This window comes from Heterodontus francisci, chromosome 5 (genome assembly GCF_036365525.1).
Source record: "Heterodontus francisci isolate sHetFra1 chromosome 5, sHetFra1.hap1, whole genome shotgun sequence".
In the NCBI taxonomy this organism is placed as follows: domain Eukaryota; kingdom Metazoa; phylum Chordata; class Chondrichthyes; order Heterodontiformes; family Heterodontidae; genus Heterodontus; species Heterodontus francisci.
Window position 1 is genome coordinate 200,405,486 of NC_090375.1, and position 20,328 is coordinate 200,425,813.

Consider the following 20,328-nt stretch of genomic DNA (forward strand, 5'->3'; position numbering starts at 1 on the left):
AATACAAAAGCAAGGAAGTTATGCTAAACTGATTAGGTCGAAGCTAGACGGTGTCAAATGTTGACATCCTTCCTAAAGTATGATGCAAAAGCCTTAGAAAGGGTGCAGGGGAGATTTACAAACGGTACCAGGGACAAGGGTCATCAGACAGGAGGAAACAGAGAAGCTGGGGTTGTATCCTTACAGCAGAGAAGGTGAAGGGGCATTTATTAGACGTGTTCAAAATTATGAAGGGTTTTGATAGAGTAAACAAGAAACTGTTTCCAGTGGCAGGAGGATTGGTAACCAGAGAACAGACTTGCGATATTGGCAAAAGAACCAGAGTGGAGATGAGGAGTTATAAAAAAATATAAAAACAGCAAGTTATGGTGATCTGGAATGCATTACTTGAACTGCTGGTGAAAGAAAATTCAATATAACTTTCAAAAAAGGGACTGGATAAATGCTTCAAGGAGATAAATCTACAGGATTATGGGCAAAGGGCAGGGAAGTGAGACTAATTGGATAGCTCTTTCAAAGAGCCAACACAGGCATGATGGGCTGAAAGGCCTCCTTCTCTGCTGTATCATTCTCTGATTCTATGAGAGGCAGACAAATTTAGGGAGGGAATTTCAGAGCTTAGGTCAAAGCAGCTATCAATGGCGGAGCAAAAGAAGTATGGATGTACTGAGCCACAGTTGGAGGAACACAGAGTTCTTGGAAGGCTGGAGGAAGTTAGAGAGATGGAGAGCAGCAAGGCCATGGAGGAATTTAAATACAAGGATGAGAACTTTAAAATCCAGGGGCTGTGAACCAGCGGCTAACGTAGGTCAGTGAGGATAGGAATGATGGGTCAGTGGAATTTGGTGCAAGTTTGGATATTGGCAACTGAGCTTTACGTGCTCAAATTCATGGAGGGCGGAAGACAGGAGGCCAGTGAGGAGAGCATTGGAATAGTCAAGACTGGTGATAACTAAAGCATAGATAAGGGTTTCAGCATCAGTGATCTGTGTATTTCCAAAAAAGCAAGGAGTGAAGATAGGTGATTAGTTGGTGAATTTTAAGGTTTTTTTTCACTGAACTAGGACAGTGGTTTAAATTAGGACTGGGAAACTATCAAGTACTGAATATAATTTGCAGCTTAGCTAGTTAAACTAATTACTAAAATTTCAGTGTACGTCTAACAGTAAGTGAATTAGTGTTAAGACTATTACCATGGACTAAGTCAAGAGGCATTAATTAAAATCAATAGTTTATACAATGTATTAACTAGATTCTAAAAGAGGGTTCTAAAAATAGTGATTTTTTTTTAGGTTATGGTTGGGCAGCTGAAACCTGTTGCTTGCAATTCCTGCGTCATATGTGAACTTCAGGGCACTTCATGTGTCTTGGGGGAACGATGGGTGTAGGAATTGTCTCCAGCTGCTTGAGCTCAGGATTTCCAAGCTTGAGAGGCAGCTGCAGTCACTGTGGAGCATCAGGAAGGATGAGAGTTTCCTAGATCACACATTCTTGGAGATGATCACAAAGATAGATAGGAAAGTATGTTGTGAAGAGGACATAAGGAAGTTGCAGACTGATATAGATAGATTGAGCGAATGGGTAAAAATCTGGCAGATGGAGTATAATGTGGGAGGAAGAATAAAAAAGCAGAGTATTACTTAAACAGAGAACGACTGCAGAATTCTGAGGTGCAGAGAGATCTGGGTGTTCTAGTGCAGGAGCCACAAAAAATTAGTATGCAGGTACAGCAAGTAATAAAGGTTAATGGAATGCTGTCCTTTATTATGAGAGGAATTGAAAATAAAAGTAAGGATGTCATGTTTCAGTTATACAGGGCATTGGTGAGATTGCATCTTGAATACTGTGTGCAGTTTTGGTCTCCTTATTTAAGGAAGGATGTGAATGCCTTGGAGGCGGTTTAGAGGAGGGTTACTAGATTGATACCTGGAATGAGTGGGTTGTCTTATGAGGGAAGGTTGGACAGACTGGGTTTGTTTTCACTGGAGTTTAGAAGAGTGAGGGGAGACTTGATTGAAGTAGATAAGATCCTGAATGGTCTTGACAAAGAAGATGTGGAGACAATGTTTTCTCTTGTGGGTGAGTCCAGAACTAGGGGGCACTGTTTTAAAATTAGGGGTCGGCCTTTTTGGACAGAGATGAGAAACTCAGAGTTGTGCGACTTTGGAAATCTCTGCTTCAGAAAGTGGTGGGGGCGAGGTCATTGAATATTTTTAAGGCGGAAGTAGATTCCCTTGCCTAACAAGAACTTATCAAGGGTTATTGGGGGTAGATGTGAGTGTGGAATTTGAAACAAACAGATCAGCCACGATCTTACTGAATGGCGGAGCAGGCTCAAGGGGCTGAACGGCTTACTTCTGCTCCCAATTTGTATGTTCGTATGGTCACCCCACAAGCAATGAGAGTTCAGGACAGTAGATGGGGGCTATCCGGAAGAGTAGGAAGAGGCAGGAAGTACAGGAGACTTTGGGTTGTGTGCTACTTTCAAACTGGGAGTCAGCTTTAGAGACAGCTGAGCGTGACAACACCTTGGAGTGCAATCCAGTCCATGGAATCAATGGGCAAAGGAATGCACAGAAAAGAACTGCAAAGAGTAGAAATGCAGGAGATTCCACAGTTAGGGGGTCAGACGGGCATTTCACAGGATACACTGTGAACCCTGCATGGTGCATTGCCTCCCTGGTGCCAGAGTAAAGGACATTACAGAGGATGCAGGATATTCTGCAGGGGGAAGGGAGTGAGCTGTGGTACACGTTGGCACCAACAACAGAGGAGACAGATATTGAAGTCCTACAGTCAGATTTGCAGGAGCTAGGGAGGAAGCTAAAGAGTAGGCCCTCAAAGGTAGTAATCTCTGGATTACTCCCAGTGCTACATGCTAGCGAGTAGAAATAGGAAGATAGGGAGGATCAATGCGTGGCTTGAAGTACGGTACAGCAGTGAGGGCTTCAGATTCCTGAGGCATTGGGACCAACTCTGGGGCAGGAGACACCTATTCAAAAATCACAAGTTACACCTCAATAAGACTTGGGTGATGAGGGAGATGAAGAAAATGAAACGAAAAAAAAAAGAGGGTGTATGATGCAGGTCAGGTGAATTCTTCAAGTGAGAAGTAAGCCAACTACAGTAAGTTGAGAGGGGAAGAGAAGAGAAAAATAAGATTGGCAAAGAGAAAATGCGTGAATAGAATGGCAGTTAACTTAAAAGGGAACCCAAAATCGTCTACCAGAATGTGAACAGGGAATGGGTAGTAAGAGGTGGAGTCGGTCCTATTAGGGACCAAGAGGGTGATGTATGCTTAGAGGTTCAGGGCAAGGCTATAGTGTTTAATGAATGCTTTGTATCAGTGTTTACTAAGGAAAAGGATGTTGACAAAATATCAGTAGGTGAGATGGTGGAGCTAATGGATGGGTTGAAAGTTGATAGGAAGGACGTACTGGAAAGGCTGGCTATGCTTAGAGTGGTTAAGTTCTGGATGGCTTGCATCCAGATTGCTTAAGGAAGTGGGGGTGGAGATAATGGAAGGGCTTGCCATAATCATCCAATCTTCTCTAGACACAGAGGAGATGCCAGAGGATTGGAGAGTGGCAAATGTGTTACCCTTATTTAAGAAAAGGTGTAAGGACAGTCCAAGCAACTACAGGCCAGTTAGTTTAACATCAATGGTGGGTAGGGTTTGAGAAACAATAATCAGGGAAAAAAAAAATAAACAGGCACTTGGAGAAGTTTGAAATAATTAAGGATAGCCAGCACGGATTTGTGAAAGGCAGATCTTGCTTTACTAATCTAATTGAATTTTTTGATGAAGTAACAGAAGGCTGATGAAGGGAATGCGGTGGATGCTGTTTATATGGATTACAAAGAAGCATTTGACAAAGTATCACATAAAAGGCTGGTTAACAAAACTGAGGTTCTTGGAATAGGAGGGCCAGTGTAAGCTTGGATAAAAAATTGGCTTAAGGACAGAAAACAGTTGTGGTAAATGGTTGTTTTTCAGACTGGAAGATGATAGATAGTGGTGTTCTCCAAGGGTCAGTGCTGGAACCACTTCTTTTTTGATACATTTAAATGATTTGGATATTGGAATACAGAGTAAAATTTCAAAACTTGCCAATGATACCAAACTTGGAGGAGTGGCAGACAGTGAAGATGATACCATTCGATACAGGACATAGATAGGCTAGCAGAATGAGTAGACAAGTGGCAGATAGAATTTAGTACTGAGAAGTGTGAAGTGATGCATTTTGGCAGAAGGAATAGGGAGAAGCAATATAGATTTTATACAACAGTTCTAAAGAGTGTGCAGGAACAGAGGGACCTGGGGGAATCATGCACATAAATCTTCGAAGGTGGCAGGACATCTTGAGAATAATTAGCAAAGCATATGGGATCTTAGGCTTCATAAATAGAGGTATTGAGTGCAAAAGGAGGGAAGTTATGCTGAACCTTTATAAAGCTCTGGTTAGGCCCCAACTAGAGTATTGCGTCCAGTTCTGGTCACCACACTTCAGGAAAGATGTGAGAGTCCTCAAGAGTGTGCAAAGGAGATTTACTAGAATGGCTCCAGGGATGACGGACTGTAGCTACAAGGTTTGGTTGGAGAAGCTGGGCTGTTATCCTTGGAGCAAAGGAGATCGAGAGGAGATTTAACAGAAGTGTACAAAATTATGACAGGTTTAAATAAGGTAGACAAAGAAAAGCTGTTCCCCTTAGCTGATGGTACAATGATTAGGGGATACAGATTTCAGGTTTTGGGCAAGAGATGTAGGGTGAGTGGGGGGTGGGTTGGGAATGGTGTGAGGAAGAACTTTTTTTAATGCAGCGAGTGGTTACGACCTGGAACTTGCTGCCTACGAGAGTGGTGGAAGTGGAGACAATGATTTCAAAGGAAACTGGATAGACACTCGAGGGGAATAAATTTGCAGGGCTATGAGGATCGAGTGGGGAGTGGGACAGACTAGATTGCTCTACAGAGAGCCACCATGGACTCGATGGGCCAAATGGCCTCTTTCTGTGCTGTAATGACTCTAGGTGCTGAGGCAAGGATAGAAATAGGTGATGCCATGGAGGTGGAAGGCGGCGTTGCTGGTGATGGTGAGGATATGGGGTCAAAAGCTCAGTTCAGGGCATAATAGGAAGCCAAAGTTGCAAACAGTCTGGTTCAGCCTCAGACTGTTGTCAGGGAGGGGAAGGAGTCGGTAGCTAGGGAACAGAGGTTGTGTGAAGACTAAAGGCAATGGCTTTGCTCTTCTTACTGTCTAATTGGAGAAAATTTAAGCTCATTCAGGATTGGGTGTTGGACAAGCAGTCTGACAATATAGAGGCAGTGGAGGGGTCAAGATAGGTGGTCGTGAGGCAGAATGGAGTGTTGTCAACATACATGTGGAACCTGATGTGTTTTTGAAAGATGTTACCTCAGGACATCTTGGAGGTGAGAAACAGGAGGAAGCCAAGGATAGATCCTTGTGGGGCTCCAGAGGTAACAGTGTAGGCATGGGAAGAGAATCTATTGCAGGATATTCTCTGGCTACAGCCGAGTAGGTGAGATTGGAACCAGGGATGGGTAGCCTCACTCAACTGAATGAGAAATATAGGAGATCTGTGCTTTCTGAACAGTAAATATTTTAAAGATATGAACGCATTTTTACTAAATTGACTACTTCTTCCTAAACTTGCTGCCATAAGTACAAGGCTACAAATACTGTCCAGATCCTGTTCTGCAGACTAATTCTGATCAAATAAAATTTTGAATTCTGAAATGTGTATTTGGCTTTCATTAGCCAGACAGCTGATGCAGAATATTTTGCCTGACAGAAGGACCAAGAATGGGTCACATCTCATCATCTTCAGCAAAATCAGGTACTTTTATGTCACCTGCCACGCAACAAAAAAAATTGAGTGATTTGAGGAATCTAAGCAGGGAGAGAGAGAGAATGAATTTGGGAAGGTGGCCAACACCATGATAGAAATGGTAGGTTGCGAGGAGGTTTCGGAGGACAGTGGAAAGTAGCAAGGCGGAAGGATTTAGAGAAAGATTTCCAGAGCATAGGGCTTTGATGGCTGAAGCTGGTGCCAATCATAGAGAAGTAGGGGACTACACATAAGCCCAGGACAGGGAAGTGGAGGGTGGGTGCAGGGACATAGGACTGAGGAAGATTGCACTGATGGAAGGAGTGTGACATTGTGGAATTTCAGCATTAGGATTAGTATTCCCAAACTGATGATCTGAGGCCAGGATTGCAAGGTAAGAAAATGCAAAATTCTGGGTGATTTGGAGATGGTGTACAGAAAAATTTGAGAGGTTGGGCAATGTTTAATGTTTAAGACATTCTGATGCAACATCCTGAAGTAAAGTCATCTCTTGAAATCTTTCCCCAACAGAAGAGGCCATCGCTTGGTGCGCTCATGCAGTTCATGGAGAATAAAGAAAGATACATACATTTTGGAACACAATAGAAATGCAGAATTAATGTCATTTTACAATTCAGGAATCAACAAAACCAAACTAAATCAGTGGAGAAATTGTTTCTATTGGCTACTGTACCTTGTGTCTGAAATGGAGAACCAGATCCCGTGGAGACAGACCTAAAAACAGAGCCCCAATTTATATTAAATTACAGAACAAAGCTATTAATTCTCCCTAAAGAGCAACATAATTGCAATAGAAGATTGGCAGGTACTAGGCTTGCTATCCCTCTTCCTTTGATAGGTAGGAGATTGTCATCCATCTTCCTTCAACAGATACTAGACTTGTTTATAGAATCATAGAATGATATTGCACATTTCAGTCATTGTCCCAGCGCAGGCTCTCTGAAAAAGCTATGCAATTAGTTCTGCTCCCATACCCTTTCCCCGCAGTGCTGAAAATTTTTCCCCTTTAAGTATTTATTCAATTCCCTTTTGAAAGTTAATATTTAATCTGCTTCCACCATCCTTTCAGGCAATGCATTCCAGATTATAACAATACACTGTGTTAAAAAAAAATGCTCATCACCCCTCCGGTTCTTTTGCCTATTACCTTAAATCTGTGTCTGCTGGTTTCTGACCCTTCTACCACTGGAGCAGGTTATCTTTATTTACTCCATCAAAACCATTCATGATTTTGAATACATCTATTCAACCTTCCTTTAACCTTCACTGCTTTAAAGGAGAACCACTCCAGCTTCTCTAGTCTCTTCATGTAACTGCAACTTTGATTCCATTCTGGTAAATTTCATCTGCACCCTCTCTAAGGCTTTACATAGAATAAACAGCCCAGAAACAGGTCATTCAGCTCATCTAATCTGTGCTGGTGTTTATAGACCACACAAATCTCCTCCCTTTCCATCTACCTCATCTCAGCCTTTCAGTATATCTTTTGACTTTGCTTTTCTCTCAGGTGCTCATCTAGTTTCCTTTTGAAAACATCTAAACTATTTATCTCAACCACCTTCTTTCACAGTGAGTTCAACATTCTAATCACTGAGTAAAGGCATTTCTCCTTATCTTCCGATTGGGTCTATTAGTAACCATCTTGTATCTATGGCCCCTAGTTTTGGATTTTTCCAAAGTGGAAATATTTCCTCCATATCTACCCTGTCCAACCCATTCCGAATTTTAAGTACCTCTATCAGATTTCCTCCAAGTCCTTTTAAAGAAAAAAGCCCAACCTGCCCAATCTTCCCCAATAGAATTACATAGAATATACAGCCCATAATCTCTTAATTTCAGTACTAGACTTGCATCCTTCCTGAAGTCTGGTGCCCAGAATTGAACACAATACTCCAGCTAGGCCTAAAGTGATTTATAAAGTTTGACCATAGCATCCTTGCTTTTGCATTCTATACTTCTGTATATCCTGCCACCGTCAAAGATTTGAGTATATGCATCCCCAGGTCTCTGTTCCTGCACCTCTTTGAAAATTTAAATTGTAATAATTAAAGGTATATAACCTCTCCCTATTTTGCCTATGAAAATGCATGACTTCACAATACTGTAGGTTACATTTCATTTGTCATGTGGTCTGTTCATTTCACCAGTCTGTCTACCACATTGCCATTGTTTTTTTTATCCCACGGGCTTCAATTTTGTTAAAATGCATCCCTCTTCCTATTTTGGAAAGTTAAAGTTTAAGCCAAGAGACTGTAGGATAATGTATAATATAATGTTAAAAACAGCTCAACAATACAAGTCAATATTAATATCCTTGTGTTATGAGAATGAATTCCATGTGATAGAGGCTAACACATGGCTTAGATTAGATCATTTGGATTTGCAGAGGAATGCCCAATAAACAGGTTTCAGGTTAATGCAATTTAAAAAACATGAAAGAGTTTGTGTAAGAAATACAGCAATGCTGGAGTCAACATGTCTATGTTTCAGCTACAACGATGTAAAGTTTATAACCATGAAAATTGTCTTATCCTCTACATGACACTTACATTGTAATGAAAATGGGGTGCAGGTGGTGCAGCATCACTATCTATTGGTATAATAGCACATGACACAAAGATCACATGACAATAATCTTAGAATTGGTAGGTTTAGAGCAGTTTGTCTGACATTGTCCATCTGGATGTGTAAATTGGCTCATTGTCAGCAATTCTTTGGTATTCCGTGCTGAGAACTCACCTGGACTGAAATTAAAGGCAGAGCCGAGAGGAATATTCTACAAGTATATAGATGTGTAAGTTTCCTGTACTTTGTTGCCTCCATTCCACACGAGATGCGTGATGCAAAACTCATCACATTATACAAAAGCAAAGGTGAGAGAGGAGACTGCAACAACTCTGGGGATATCGCACTCCTCAGCATCACAGGGAAGGCCTTTGCTAGGGTCATACTTAAAAGACTCCACTTACTGACAGACCGAGCGTACCCAGAAGCACACTGCAGTTTCCGTGCCGACAGATATACTGCGGACATGATCTTCTCCGTACGCCAACTACAAGAGAGGGAACAGAGTATACCCCTTTACCTTACTTTTGTAGATCTCACTAAGGCATTCAACACTGTCAGCAAAGCAGGGCTCGACAAGATTTCGGAGAAAATTGGCTGTCCACTGAAACTCCTCAGTCTCATTTGATCCTTTCATGACAACATGCATTGCACTGTACAGTTTGATGGCTCCACCTCTGGCAATTTCGGAGTTAAGAATGGACTGAAACAGGTTCTGTCCTAGCCCCAACTCTGTTTGGTACCTTCTTCTCCGTGCTCCTGACCTTCGCCTTCCCTGCAGATATGGAAGGAGTCTACTTGCACACTAAGTCAGACGACAAGCTCTACAATCTATCAAGGCTGAAAGCGAAGACAAAAACACATCAAGTCCTGATCAGAGAACGCCTCCACACTGATGATGCTGTGTGAGTCGCCCACACACGGAAACTCAGCTAAAGACTCATGGACTGTCTCTCCTGTGCCTGTAACTTATTCGCGCTGACTATAAGAGTCAAGAAACTGTGGTCATGGGACAAGGTGTTGCATCTCTGCCCCCGATCACACTAAACACCCCCACACTGGAAGTGGTCAGCAAATTCTGCTACCCTGGGTCCACGGTGACAATCTGTCCCTTGATGCAGAGCTCGATACATGCATAGGGAAAGCAGCTCCCACCTTTGACCAACTTGCGAAACCCGCATGGGCTAACAGCAAGCTGACCCTTAGACCAAGCTGATAGTTTATAAGGCCTGTGTTCTCAGCACCTTGCTGTATGGCTGTGAAACATGGGAGACTTACAGCTACCAGGAAAAGAAGCTGAGCAATTTCTATCTTCGTTGTCTGCGGCATATTATGGGTATATCTGGGCAGGACAAAAATCACAAACGTGGCAGTCCTCTCAAAGACAGAGCTCCCGAGCGTGTTGCACTAATCAAATAGATGAGGCTTCAGTGGATCAGACATGTCCACAGGATGGAAGACAGTTGTATACCTAAAGACCTTCTGTATGGTAAGGTAGCCGGGGCCAGACGACCAGTGGGGCACCCAAAGCTCCGCTTCAATGATGCTTGCAAGTGTGACATGAGGGCCCTAAATGTCGATTATTGCACCTGGGAATCACTAGCTGACAAAAGAGGGAATTGGCGACACTTTGAGTGGGCTGGCGTGCATCACCACCATGACCAGTGGCTAAAGCAGTTTGGCAACAGATGCTAACGTTGAAAGCAACAACCCAAAACATCAGCTGGTGGCTTCATGAGCAGCACTTGTGGCCTGCCTCTCAAGGATTGGCCTCCACAGCCATATGAAAACACCTTCTGGGGGAGGTGAACAACCAGAGGTTGTGGTCCACATTGGTACCAATATAGGTAAGAGGAGGGATGAGGTCCTGAAAGCAGAGTTTAGGGAGTGAGGAAAGAAATTAATAAGCAGGATTTCAAAAGCAGTAATCTCAGGATTACTCCCAGTGCCACGTTTAGTGAGTTGAGGAATAGGAGGATCAAGTGATTGAGCAAGTGGCTGGAGAATTGTGCAGGAGGGAGGGCATCAGATTTCTGAGGCACTGGGACCTGTACAAGATGGATGGGTTGTACCTTAGCAGGACCGGGACAAACATCCTTGCAGGGAGATTTGCTAGTGCTGTTGCGGAGGGTTTAAACTAAATTGTCATGGGCTTGGGAAACAAAGAGGGAGCTCAGATTGGAGGAAAGCAAAACTGGTAACAGGAAGTGAAATTAGAAGGCAGACGAGACGAAGGCAAACATCAAGTAGGATCAGAATGAGGAATAATGTTAAAACAGAGTTAAGTGCACTCTATCTGAATGCATGTAGCATCCACAACAAGGTAGATGATTTGAAGGCACAGATAGACGTAAATGGTACGATTTAATTACCATTACGGAGACTTGGTTACAGGGTGACCAGGACTGGGAACTGAATATTCAGGGATATTCGTCATTTAGGAAGGTAGACAGAGGGGAAACGGAGGTGGGGTAGTGCTGTTAATGAGAGAGGGGATCAGTACATTAGTGAGAGAGGATCTTAGATCGAAGGAGCAAGATGTAGTTTCAGTTTGTGTGGAGCTAAGGAACAGCAAGGGCCACGGCATAAATCAGGAAATTAGAGCTGCGTGTAGCATGGGTAATACAGTAATAATGGGTGAATTCATATTCCATATTAGACTGGGTAAACCTAATCAGCACTACTGCTGTGGAGGATGAATTCCTGGAGCGTGTACGAGATGGGTTTCTGTAGCAGTATGTTGAAGAACCATCTAGGGATTGGGCTATTTTAGATTTAGTATTATGTAATGAGAAAGGGCTAATTAATAAACGTGGTTGTAAAAGGAGCTGTTAGAAAATAGTGACCACAATGTGTTAGAATTTTACATTTAGTTTGAAAGAAATAATAGTTCATTCTGAAACTTGGGACTTAAATCTTAAAGGAAACTAAGAAGGTCTGAGGGGTAAGTTGGCTCTGGGAAAATACATTCAAGGATTTGATAGTAGGCAAGGCAATGGCTAGTATTTAAAGTATTTTTACACAGTTTGCAACAAATTACATTCCTCTAAGACACAAGAGCCCAACAGGAAAGGTGAATCAACCGTGTTAAAGATTACACTTGGTCAAAGGAAATGGCTTAAGGTCACCAGAAAAAGTGGTAAGCCCGAGGATTGGGCACAATTTAGAATCCAACAAAGGACGACCAAGAAACCGATAAAGAAAGGGAAAAGAGATTATGAATCTAAGCTATCTAGAAACATAAAGGTAGACTGTAAAAGCTTCTTTAGGTATGTGAAAAGGAAAAGATTAGCAAGGACAAATGTGGGTCCATTGCAGGCAGAGACAGGAGAATTTGTGGTGGAGAATGGGGAAATGGCAAAAGAACTAAACAAATACTTTGTGTCTGTCTTCATGGAGGAGACACAGAAAATCTCCCAGAAATACCAGGGAACCAAGGAACTTGTAAAGATGAGGAACTGAAAGAAACCAGTATCAATAAAGAGGCAGTACTCGAAAAATTAACTGGATTGAAAGTTGATAAATCCCCTGGACCAGATGAGCTACATCCCAGAGTATTGAAGGAGGTGGTTATAGAGATAGTGGATGCATTGGTGGTTATCTTTCAAAATTAGAGAGCTTCTGGAAGCGTTCCTGCAGACTGGAAAGCAGCAAATGTAACCCCACTATTTAAGAAGGGAGCGAGAGAGAAAACGTAGAACTACAGACCTGCTAGTTTGGCGTCAGTAGTAGGGAAAATGTTATAATCGATGAGATGAGGGATGAGATAACTGGACACTTGGAAAATAATGATATGATTGGGTAGGGTCAACATGGATTTATGAAAGGGAAATCATGTTTGACAAACCTGTTGGACTTTTTTGAGCATGTTACTTGTAGCATAGATAATGGAGAACCAGGGGCTGTGATGATGTATTTGGATTTTCAGAAGGCCTTTGATAAAGATTCCACACAGGAGGTTAATAAACAAAATTAGAACACATGGGATTGGGGGCAATATACTGCAAACGATTGAGAATTGGTTAACAGACAGAAAGCAGAGAGTAGGAATAAATGGGTCATTCTCAGGATGGCAGGCTGTTACTAGTGGGGTACTGCAAGGATCAGTGCTTGGGCTACAGCTGTTCACAGTCTATATAAATGATTTGGATGTGGGGACCAAATATAATATTTCCAAATTTGCTGATGAGACAAAACTAGGGGGAATGTAAGTTGTGAGGAGGATGCAAGGAGGCTTCAAGGGGATTTCGACAGGCTAAGTGAATGGGCAAGAACATGGCAGATGGAATATAATGTAAATAAGTGTGAAGTTATCCACTTTGGAAGAAAAACAGAAAAGCAAGAGTATTGCTTAAATGGTGAGATGTTGGGAAGTGTTGATGTCCAAAGGGACCTGGGTGTCCTTGTTCACGAGTCATTAAAAGCTGGTTTGCTGGTGCAGCAAGCAATTAGGAAGGCAAATGTTATGTTGGCCTTCATTGCAAGGGGATTTGAGTACAGGAGTACAAAAATGAAATGCTGCAATTGTATAAAGCCTTGGTGAGACTGCAGCTGGAGTATTGTGTGCAGTTTTGGTCTCCTTATCTAAAGGAGGATATAGTTGCCATTGAGGGAGTGCAACGGAGGTTCACCAAACTGATCCCTCGGATGGCGGGATTGTCTTATGAGGAGAGATTGCAGAAACTGGGCCTGTATTCTCTAGCGTTTTGAAGAATGAGAGGTGATCTCATTGAAACTTACAAAATTCTTACATGGTGTGACAGGTGTCATGGTCCTGTAGTTTTTTTATTGGAATATGCGGTGTGCCTTTAAGGCTTGCAAGGGAGCAGTATTGCTTTATGAACCAGCAAGCCTCAGAAGTAATAGGAAGGTGCATTTTCATTGCCTTAGAAACAGTCATTTAGAGACTGTGATTCAAAGGGTGCATTCTCTTTACCATAGAAACAGCCACTGGGAGTGAGTCTAATGCGATACATTTGTTACAATTCAATTTTGAACTGGCTTTTTAGTTGAAGACAGTTTGTTCTAACAGAATACACAGACAGACAACACAGCTGTGATGACAGCACCTGGAAAAAGAGCTCTCAACCATTTAAACTGAAGGAAGAGGATTTTAGTCTGTTTATTATCTCTCAAAATTCTAAAAAGAAAAGTCAAGCCAAAACCGAGATCTCTGGTCATTTAAATTGAAGAAAGGGAAGTTAGACTGCGACAATCTTTTATCCCTCAAAAAATTCTAAAGTCAGATTGATTCTATTGAAAGTGTTCGCAAGTCGTTAATTGTTGAAATTCGCTGGAGAAGGAAAGCATCACCATAAGCTACAGACTGTTCTACTGTGGAAAAACCTTTTTTCTGCATCGAACATTCCGTGAGGACTTCAAGCAACATTGGACCGTAAATTTGCAAAGACTCTAATTTTTTCTATTTTAAATGTTGTTTATATCTTCGTAGTGTTTAAGAATTTAGTTTTTCTAATTAAAGAGTTAATTTGTTGATTTAAAGACACCTGGTTTGGTTAGCCTCATTTGGGGGTTAATAGATGGTACAATTTGGCTGGGTCTTTCTTTAATTTGGAAAGTTTTAAATGATATGTTAGCCAATCTGTGGAGCGACGGGATTGAATTAACAGTGCGCTGGTCACACCACAATTAGAATCGTATATTTTGATTGGGAGCTTTGACAGGAGTGGTCTGTCGTGACACAGGGTAGATACAGACAGATTGTTTCCTCTGGTTGGTGAGTCTAGAACCAGGGGACAGAGTCTCAGAATAAAGGGTAGGCTATTTAAGACTGAGATGAGGAGGAATTTCTTTACTCAGAGGGTGGTGAATATGTGGAATTCTCTACCCCAGAGGGCTGTGGCAGCTCAATCATTGATCATGTTCAAGACATAAATTGATAGATTTCTGAATACTAATGACATCAAGGGATATGGGGATAGTGGAGAAAAACGGTGTAGAGGTAGATGATCAGCCATGAGCTGTTTGAATAGTGGAGCAGGCTCGATGGGCCGAATGGCCTACTCCTGCTCCTATTACCTATGATGATCCTATGATCTTTTGATGCCATCTAAATGTATTGTTTTCTGCGTGTTCATCATCTCTCATAGATGGAAGGATGCCAAGAAAATGGTGCTTGAACTTTGTCGCTAGTGCCCAAACCTGTGTAATTTGGATTAATCTACTTGATTGATCCAACAGTGAACTGAAAAACCTAAACCACCAAGGCAATAAATCTACTGAGGAAATTTGACTGTAATGTCACTCACAAAGGTGGCAGTGCAAGTAGTTCCTTTTTGGATTGGTATCACCTCTGAACAATATCCCTAGATGAGAAAGCAGTAAAGAATTCTATAAAATGTATGTGCATTCAGTGAAAGGCTACTGTACCCTCCAAGAAAATACATATCTTACTCCTGGACTCCAAAACCATACAAACTAGTGGGTGAGAGAGATATGGCCAAGGTTTTGCCGTTTACAAGGATACCACCAGAATAGCATAAGAATTTATGAGCATTTAAACCATGCCTCGATGTTTACACACAGAACAAAAACTATTGCAACATTCTGCATTAGCCCACAAAGTCCATGCAGAATATCAGCAACAAAGCTTAACTTATTTCTTCTCCAGTCTGTAAAATATCACCCCCACCCCCGCCACCACTCAAAAGATTAAGTGGTGTAGCCTGAACCTCTTGTGTTTGATAGTTTAACTAGAGTTAACCACTTACTGGATCATGATTAATAGAGTAATCCGGCTATCAAAAATCTGCATACACCCGTCGTAATTTATCTAATTATTTCAGTGCTCCCAGTAAACAATCAGGATTATTTCACAAGATTGGGTCATTGTTGACTCCAGCTACACTTGATTAGGTTATCTAACAGGTTATCTAACAGAACAGAAGGTGGGAGGAAGAGTCAAAACCCAGGTAATGCACTACTGACTCATGGCAACTGACAAGAGCATGATGTGCATTATTCACAACTCTGCAAACCTGGCTTAACTGTAGTGGTTGCAGTAGATGCAAATGAACATATACATATGTTACAAACATATTTTAAGTTTACACATTTACAGACATTGTTACAAGAGAAATATACAATTTATAGTTTCAGGTCAGACAAGGCCAAGGAAGCTCTAATTACAATCCATTGCTCCTGCTCAACTGATAAATTACTCTACGCTGAACACCACTTGAGGGAACACTGAGAGAAACGATGACAGAAAATGTACGCTGGGAGGGGACTTCAATATCTGCCAGCAAGAGCAGCTCAGCAGTACCATTACTGACCCAGTTGGTCATACCCTGAAGGACATAGCTGCCAGACTAGGCCTGCATCTGGTGAAGAAATCAATTACAATGGAGGATCCTGCTTGATATTGTCTTCAGCAATCTACCAGTAACAGACACCTCTGCCCATGATTGTATTGGAATGAGCAACCACCGCAAAGTCCTTGGAAAGTCTCATCTTCAGTGCAAAGTCAATGTCCATTGTGCGGTGTCCCCAGCAGCTATAATTCCTTGGTCCTTTTTCTACCTTGTCATATAGTGCGGGATGTTTTAGTACATTCTGGGCAACTTAGTTCTACTGGAGCAGGAAGAAACCTATAATCCACACACACACATATTGAAGAGGAGATTTGGTCTTCATAAAGACTGTGTTAGTCACTCCTGCCAATACTACCATAGATGGAGTGCCCATGTGAAGAAACAACATAGCCGCTCGTAGGATTTGAAAATTGAACAACGTGTTTGATTTGTGCTAATAGCCGACCTATGAATGGTAGCTTTGAAATAAATTGATTGGCTGAATGAGATCATTGCTGGTTATTGATTGGTAGCTTTTCGTAACTGTCTAGTTACATGAACCTGGTTTTCAATTGGTTTAAATATCTCTCACTAAATGCCACACAAAATCATCCTGGTTATCAACACTGTGGCTATTTGAGGCCAACCCTATTTGTTTGCCCTTTGAGAGTTGTAAAACGACAGATATGTATTAGAGGCAAAATATATAGATACATCATGCTTACAAGCTTGTTTCTTCAAATGCAGATAATGTGATTTTAACTCACTTACCCAAGCAAGCCTGGGATCCTTCTAATGCATTCCCTCCTAAAGAGCTGTTCATGTGTTCATAAAGTTCCTAGTTTAATCATTTAAAAAAGTGAACAATTTACATGCTGAAAACACTTAGCTACCAAACAAGACCTACATTAAGTGTTCTAATAAGACAAATAACAAATAGATTTAATACTTAACACTGTAAATACTGCACACACATACGAAATGTACCACATTGCCATGCAAGTTTAACGCAAGAAAATTCATCACTAGAGTCGCTAAATCAGAATTAAGTATCTGTGCAATCTTGCATATTTTACTGTACTTTTAAAGGTTATTTGTACTTAAATTTAACACATTAAGAAATTTAGTGTAGTAATAAACTTTGTGTATTTAAAGAAGCAAAAACCAAAGAAAAAAATTACCAAATGTTTTCCTGAAAAGGCATTCCCATTCCTAGTAGGATCATGGTTAAGAGAAAAGCATTCTCATGGCTTTTGAAAGCAAAGAATCCCATGGAGGGGGGAAAAAAAAAAAATCACAGCAGCAACAAAGATATTTCCAGCACTGATACAATATTAGAAAATATTATATTAGAAAAATATGGTCATAGATTTCCAGGACTCCTCTCCTGGAAATTTTCCTGTATTTTATCGGACAGTGAACCTGGTAAGACTATTTTAGTATAATTAATTGTCTACAAGGTGGAAATGGAAAACAGGGGCCGTTTGGGCTGACGGAGTATTCTTTTCATTCAAAGACTGAAGACGACACTATGCGATAGATAAATGTATGCTCATTATTTTCGGTCTCCATGCGTCCGTTAGAATCCATTAGGCAGTATCTGCTGTCGCAGAAACCGGACATTTCACATGATTTTTAATTAAGAACAGGCCTTCCAAAGATGCCACAGATCAAAGATGGGGCAATAACCTGATAAGGATGGTGTATGACAAGTTATCAAGAGTAGAAGTTCCTTCTCTCTTGGTCTGGAGGTACCTCCTCGATCAAGTGTACATGTAACCACGAGTCAGAGGTGTTTGCTAACGCTGCTCTTACCTCAGGGCATTGTGGCAAACAACCCTTGGAATTTGAAAAGCCTTATAATGACATACAAAACGTACCAGATTCGCCATCTTGATGACCAGGCATTGGATGCATCACTCTCCAATGGTTTAGAGTTGCTGGCAGCCAAGCACAAGGTACCTCACTTAGTGAGGACAAAATTGGACGTGGCATGATGCCAATGCTGGGACACAGAAGTGGAGTGAGGATTAAGAACATAAGGACTTAATAAGAGAAGTAGGCCATATGGTCCATCGAGCCTGCTCCGCTATTCAATAAGATCGTTGCTGATCATCTACATCAACACTACTTTCCTGGCTTATTCCCATATCCTCGATTCCCTTATTGACCAAAAATCTATAGTTCTTGCACTTGAATATATCTAACAACTGAGCAATCCCTCTGGGCTGGAGAATTAATGAGCTGACTGTGTTTCTTTATGATCCCCCATTTCCAAGATGTCAGCTTGGTTCAGCTGGGTAGTACTCCCCAATTCTGTGCAAAATTATTGATAATCTCCTGTGCAGAACCTTGCTGAATTTCATCCATAGAGACAAAATCCATAGACACGCTCCTATCCACCATGTTACTGCCTTCCTCAAAGAAATTAAACGACATTACTCAGACCCTTCACAACTCTGTCATCAAGGATCACAAGTAAATGAGGAAGAGGAAAAAGCCACGGATAGATTTCTGGAGAACTCCAGAAGTAACGCTGTGGGAGAAAGAGAAGCCATATTCAGAGATGCTCTGGCTATAACTGAATAGACAAGAATGATATCAAGTGAGCACTGGAGAACAGCAAAAAGGCATGGAGGAGGATGCTGTGGTCAGCAAGTCAAAGGCTGCAGAGAGGTCAAAAAGGGTAATGTAGGATACTGCACCATGGTCAGTCACAAAGGAAGCCATTTGTGACTTTGATGAGGGACATCTCTGTGCTGTGGCAGAAGCAGAAACATTGAGTTGCAAGAAAGATGAGCAGAGATTTGGGAGGTGACGACACGTTCAAGACAGTGAAGGGAGATTTGGAGATGGTGCCATAGTTTGCAAGTACTGATTTTTTTTTTTGAGGAGGAGAGAAATTTGCAGTTTTGAAATGACGAGGGTTCGTACTTGAGGAAAGGGAAGCATTTACAATATCAATCAGCCAGGAAGGGAAATCGAGTGGTCAGCAGCTTAGTGGGAATGGAGGAAATGGGATTATGGGAACCGGAGTTGTCTCTTATGATCAAGATAGATTCGGAAAGGATATACTGGGGGAGGGGGGGGGTGGCAGAGTGGAGAAATAGGGAGAGAGCAGGTGGGAGCTGGGAGGGGAAGGGAGGAATTCTGCAGAAGCAGCTGGACGAATGATCTCACTATCAGTGACAGAGAAATCCATGAGCTCCTCGCACCTGTTCATGGAGATGAGGGTGGAAGAGGCAAGGGAGACGGCTTAAAAGAGACAGCTAGTTGTGAAAAGAAGCCAAAGGTTATTTTAGCTGTCCGAGATGTTCCAGGAGTAGTTAGTGGTTTTGGCAGAGGAAAGCAAAATCTGATATTGCTTAATGTGGTACTGCCAGATCTGGTGATGGACAGCTAAACAGGCTTGTATGCTAGATACGCTCAGGTCTACGTCTCTTGAGAAAGCAAAGGTGGCAGCCACAACAATTTAGTGACCAGAACTGGGGGAGATTAAGGTTTTTACTTAGAACCAGGGCATCAAGGATGGAGGAAAGGGAATGGCTGCAGAGATTGATGGCTGCAAAAATATTGCGACGAATGGAGAACAAAAGGCTGGATGGTTTGCGAGTTTGAAAGTGTCGTAGCAAGTGACTTGGAGGAGAACTTACTGCAGGGCAGACGCAAAGCTAGTGCAGTTGCACTGGATTGGGCAATGTGGGTGGTGAAAAATACAAAATAGTAGTCAGAGATTCTCTGACATTGTCTGTGATTGAGACCATGCTGATAGAGAGACAAGGTGAGCTGGCATGGTCAAGGAGGACAGAAAAACACTAAAATCAGACGAGAGAGGGCAAGATGAGTTGGGTTGGAGATTGAAATTACAGAGAGTGAAGAGTTACTTAGGCTGAGGGAGGTAACGAGTGAGGAAACTTCTGAGATATTCAGAGTGGGATTCAGAGCGGTGGAGAATGGATATTTTAAAGGAAAGCCGGGAGGGGTGGAACAAGGTGCAATCCTTGGAGAAGGCGAAGGTATGGGAACAGGGGCCAAGACAAAGGCGTGATTTGATAAGGGCCACTCCACCATTGCGGGAGTTTGGTTGGTGTAGAGGTGTTCCCACAGCATGGCAGGGAAGCGTCAGAACAGGGCAAGGTGAACCAGGTATCCGCCAAAGCCAAGCAATCATTCACAATAAAGGTTGTAAACAACATGGGCTGTGTTCAACAATAAACAGATATTTTGGAGGGGAATATGGAGGGGGCACTTGTGCCTTGTAGATAGTGGACAGGCTTTGGGGAGTCAGGAAGTGACTTACTTGCCACAGAATTCACAGCCTCTAACCCACTCTTGTAACCATAGTATTTATATGGCTGGTCCAGTTCAGTTTCTGGTCAATGGTAACCCCAGCATGTTGGGGGAATTCAGCGATGGTAATGCCATTGAATGTCAAGGGGAGATGGTTAGGTTCTCTCTTATTGGAGATGGTCAATGCCTGGCACTTGTGTGACACAGATGTTACTTGCCACTTATCAGCCCAAGCCTGAATGCTGTCCAAGTCTTGCTGCATTTCTACATGGACTGCATCAGTATCTGA

General features: G+C 42.0%; 1 protein-coding gene across 4 annotated transcripts in view; it reads right to left on the minus strand.

Annotated features, from left to right (window-relative positions):
• The window catches only part of avl9 (AVL9 homolog (S. cerevisiase)), a 115,341-nt gene that overhangs the window by 69,661 nt on the left and 25,352 nt on the right, over positions 1–20,328 (minus strand). For all 4 annotated transcript variants that reach the window (XM_068032621.1, XM_068032620.1, XM_068032623.1 and 1 more), the window contains exons 6-7: positions 16,521–16,587; positions 6,545–6,585 (exon numbers count right to left, since the gene is read on the minus strand). In XM_068032621.1, the coding sequence (XP_067888722.1) occupies positions 6,545–6,585; positions 16,521–16,587 (108 nt within the window). The remainder of the gene's footprint in view (positions 1–6,544; positions 6,586–16,520; positions 16,588–20,328) is intronic.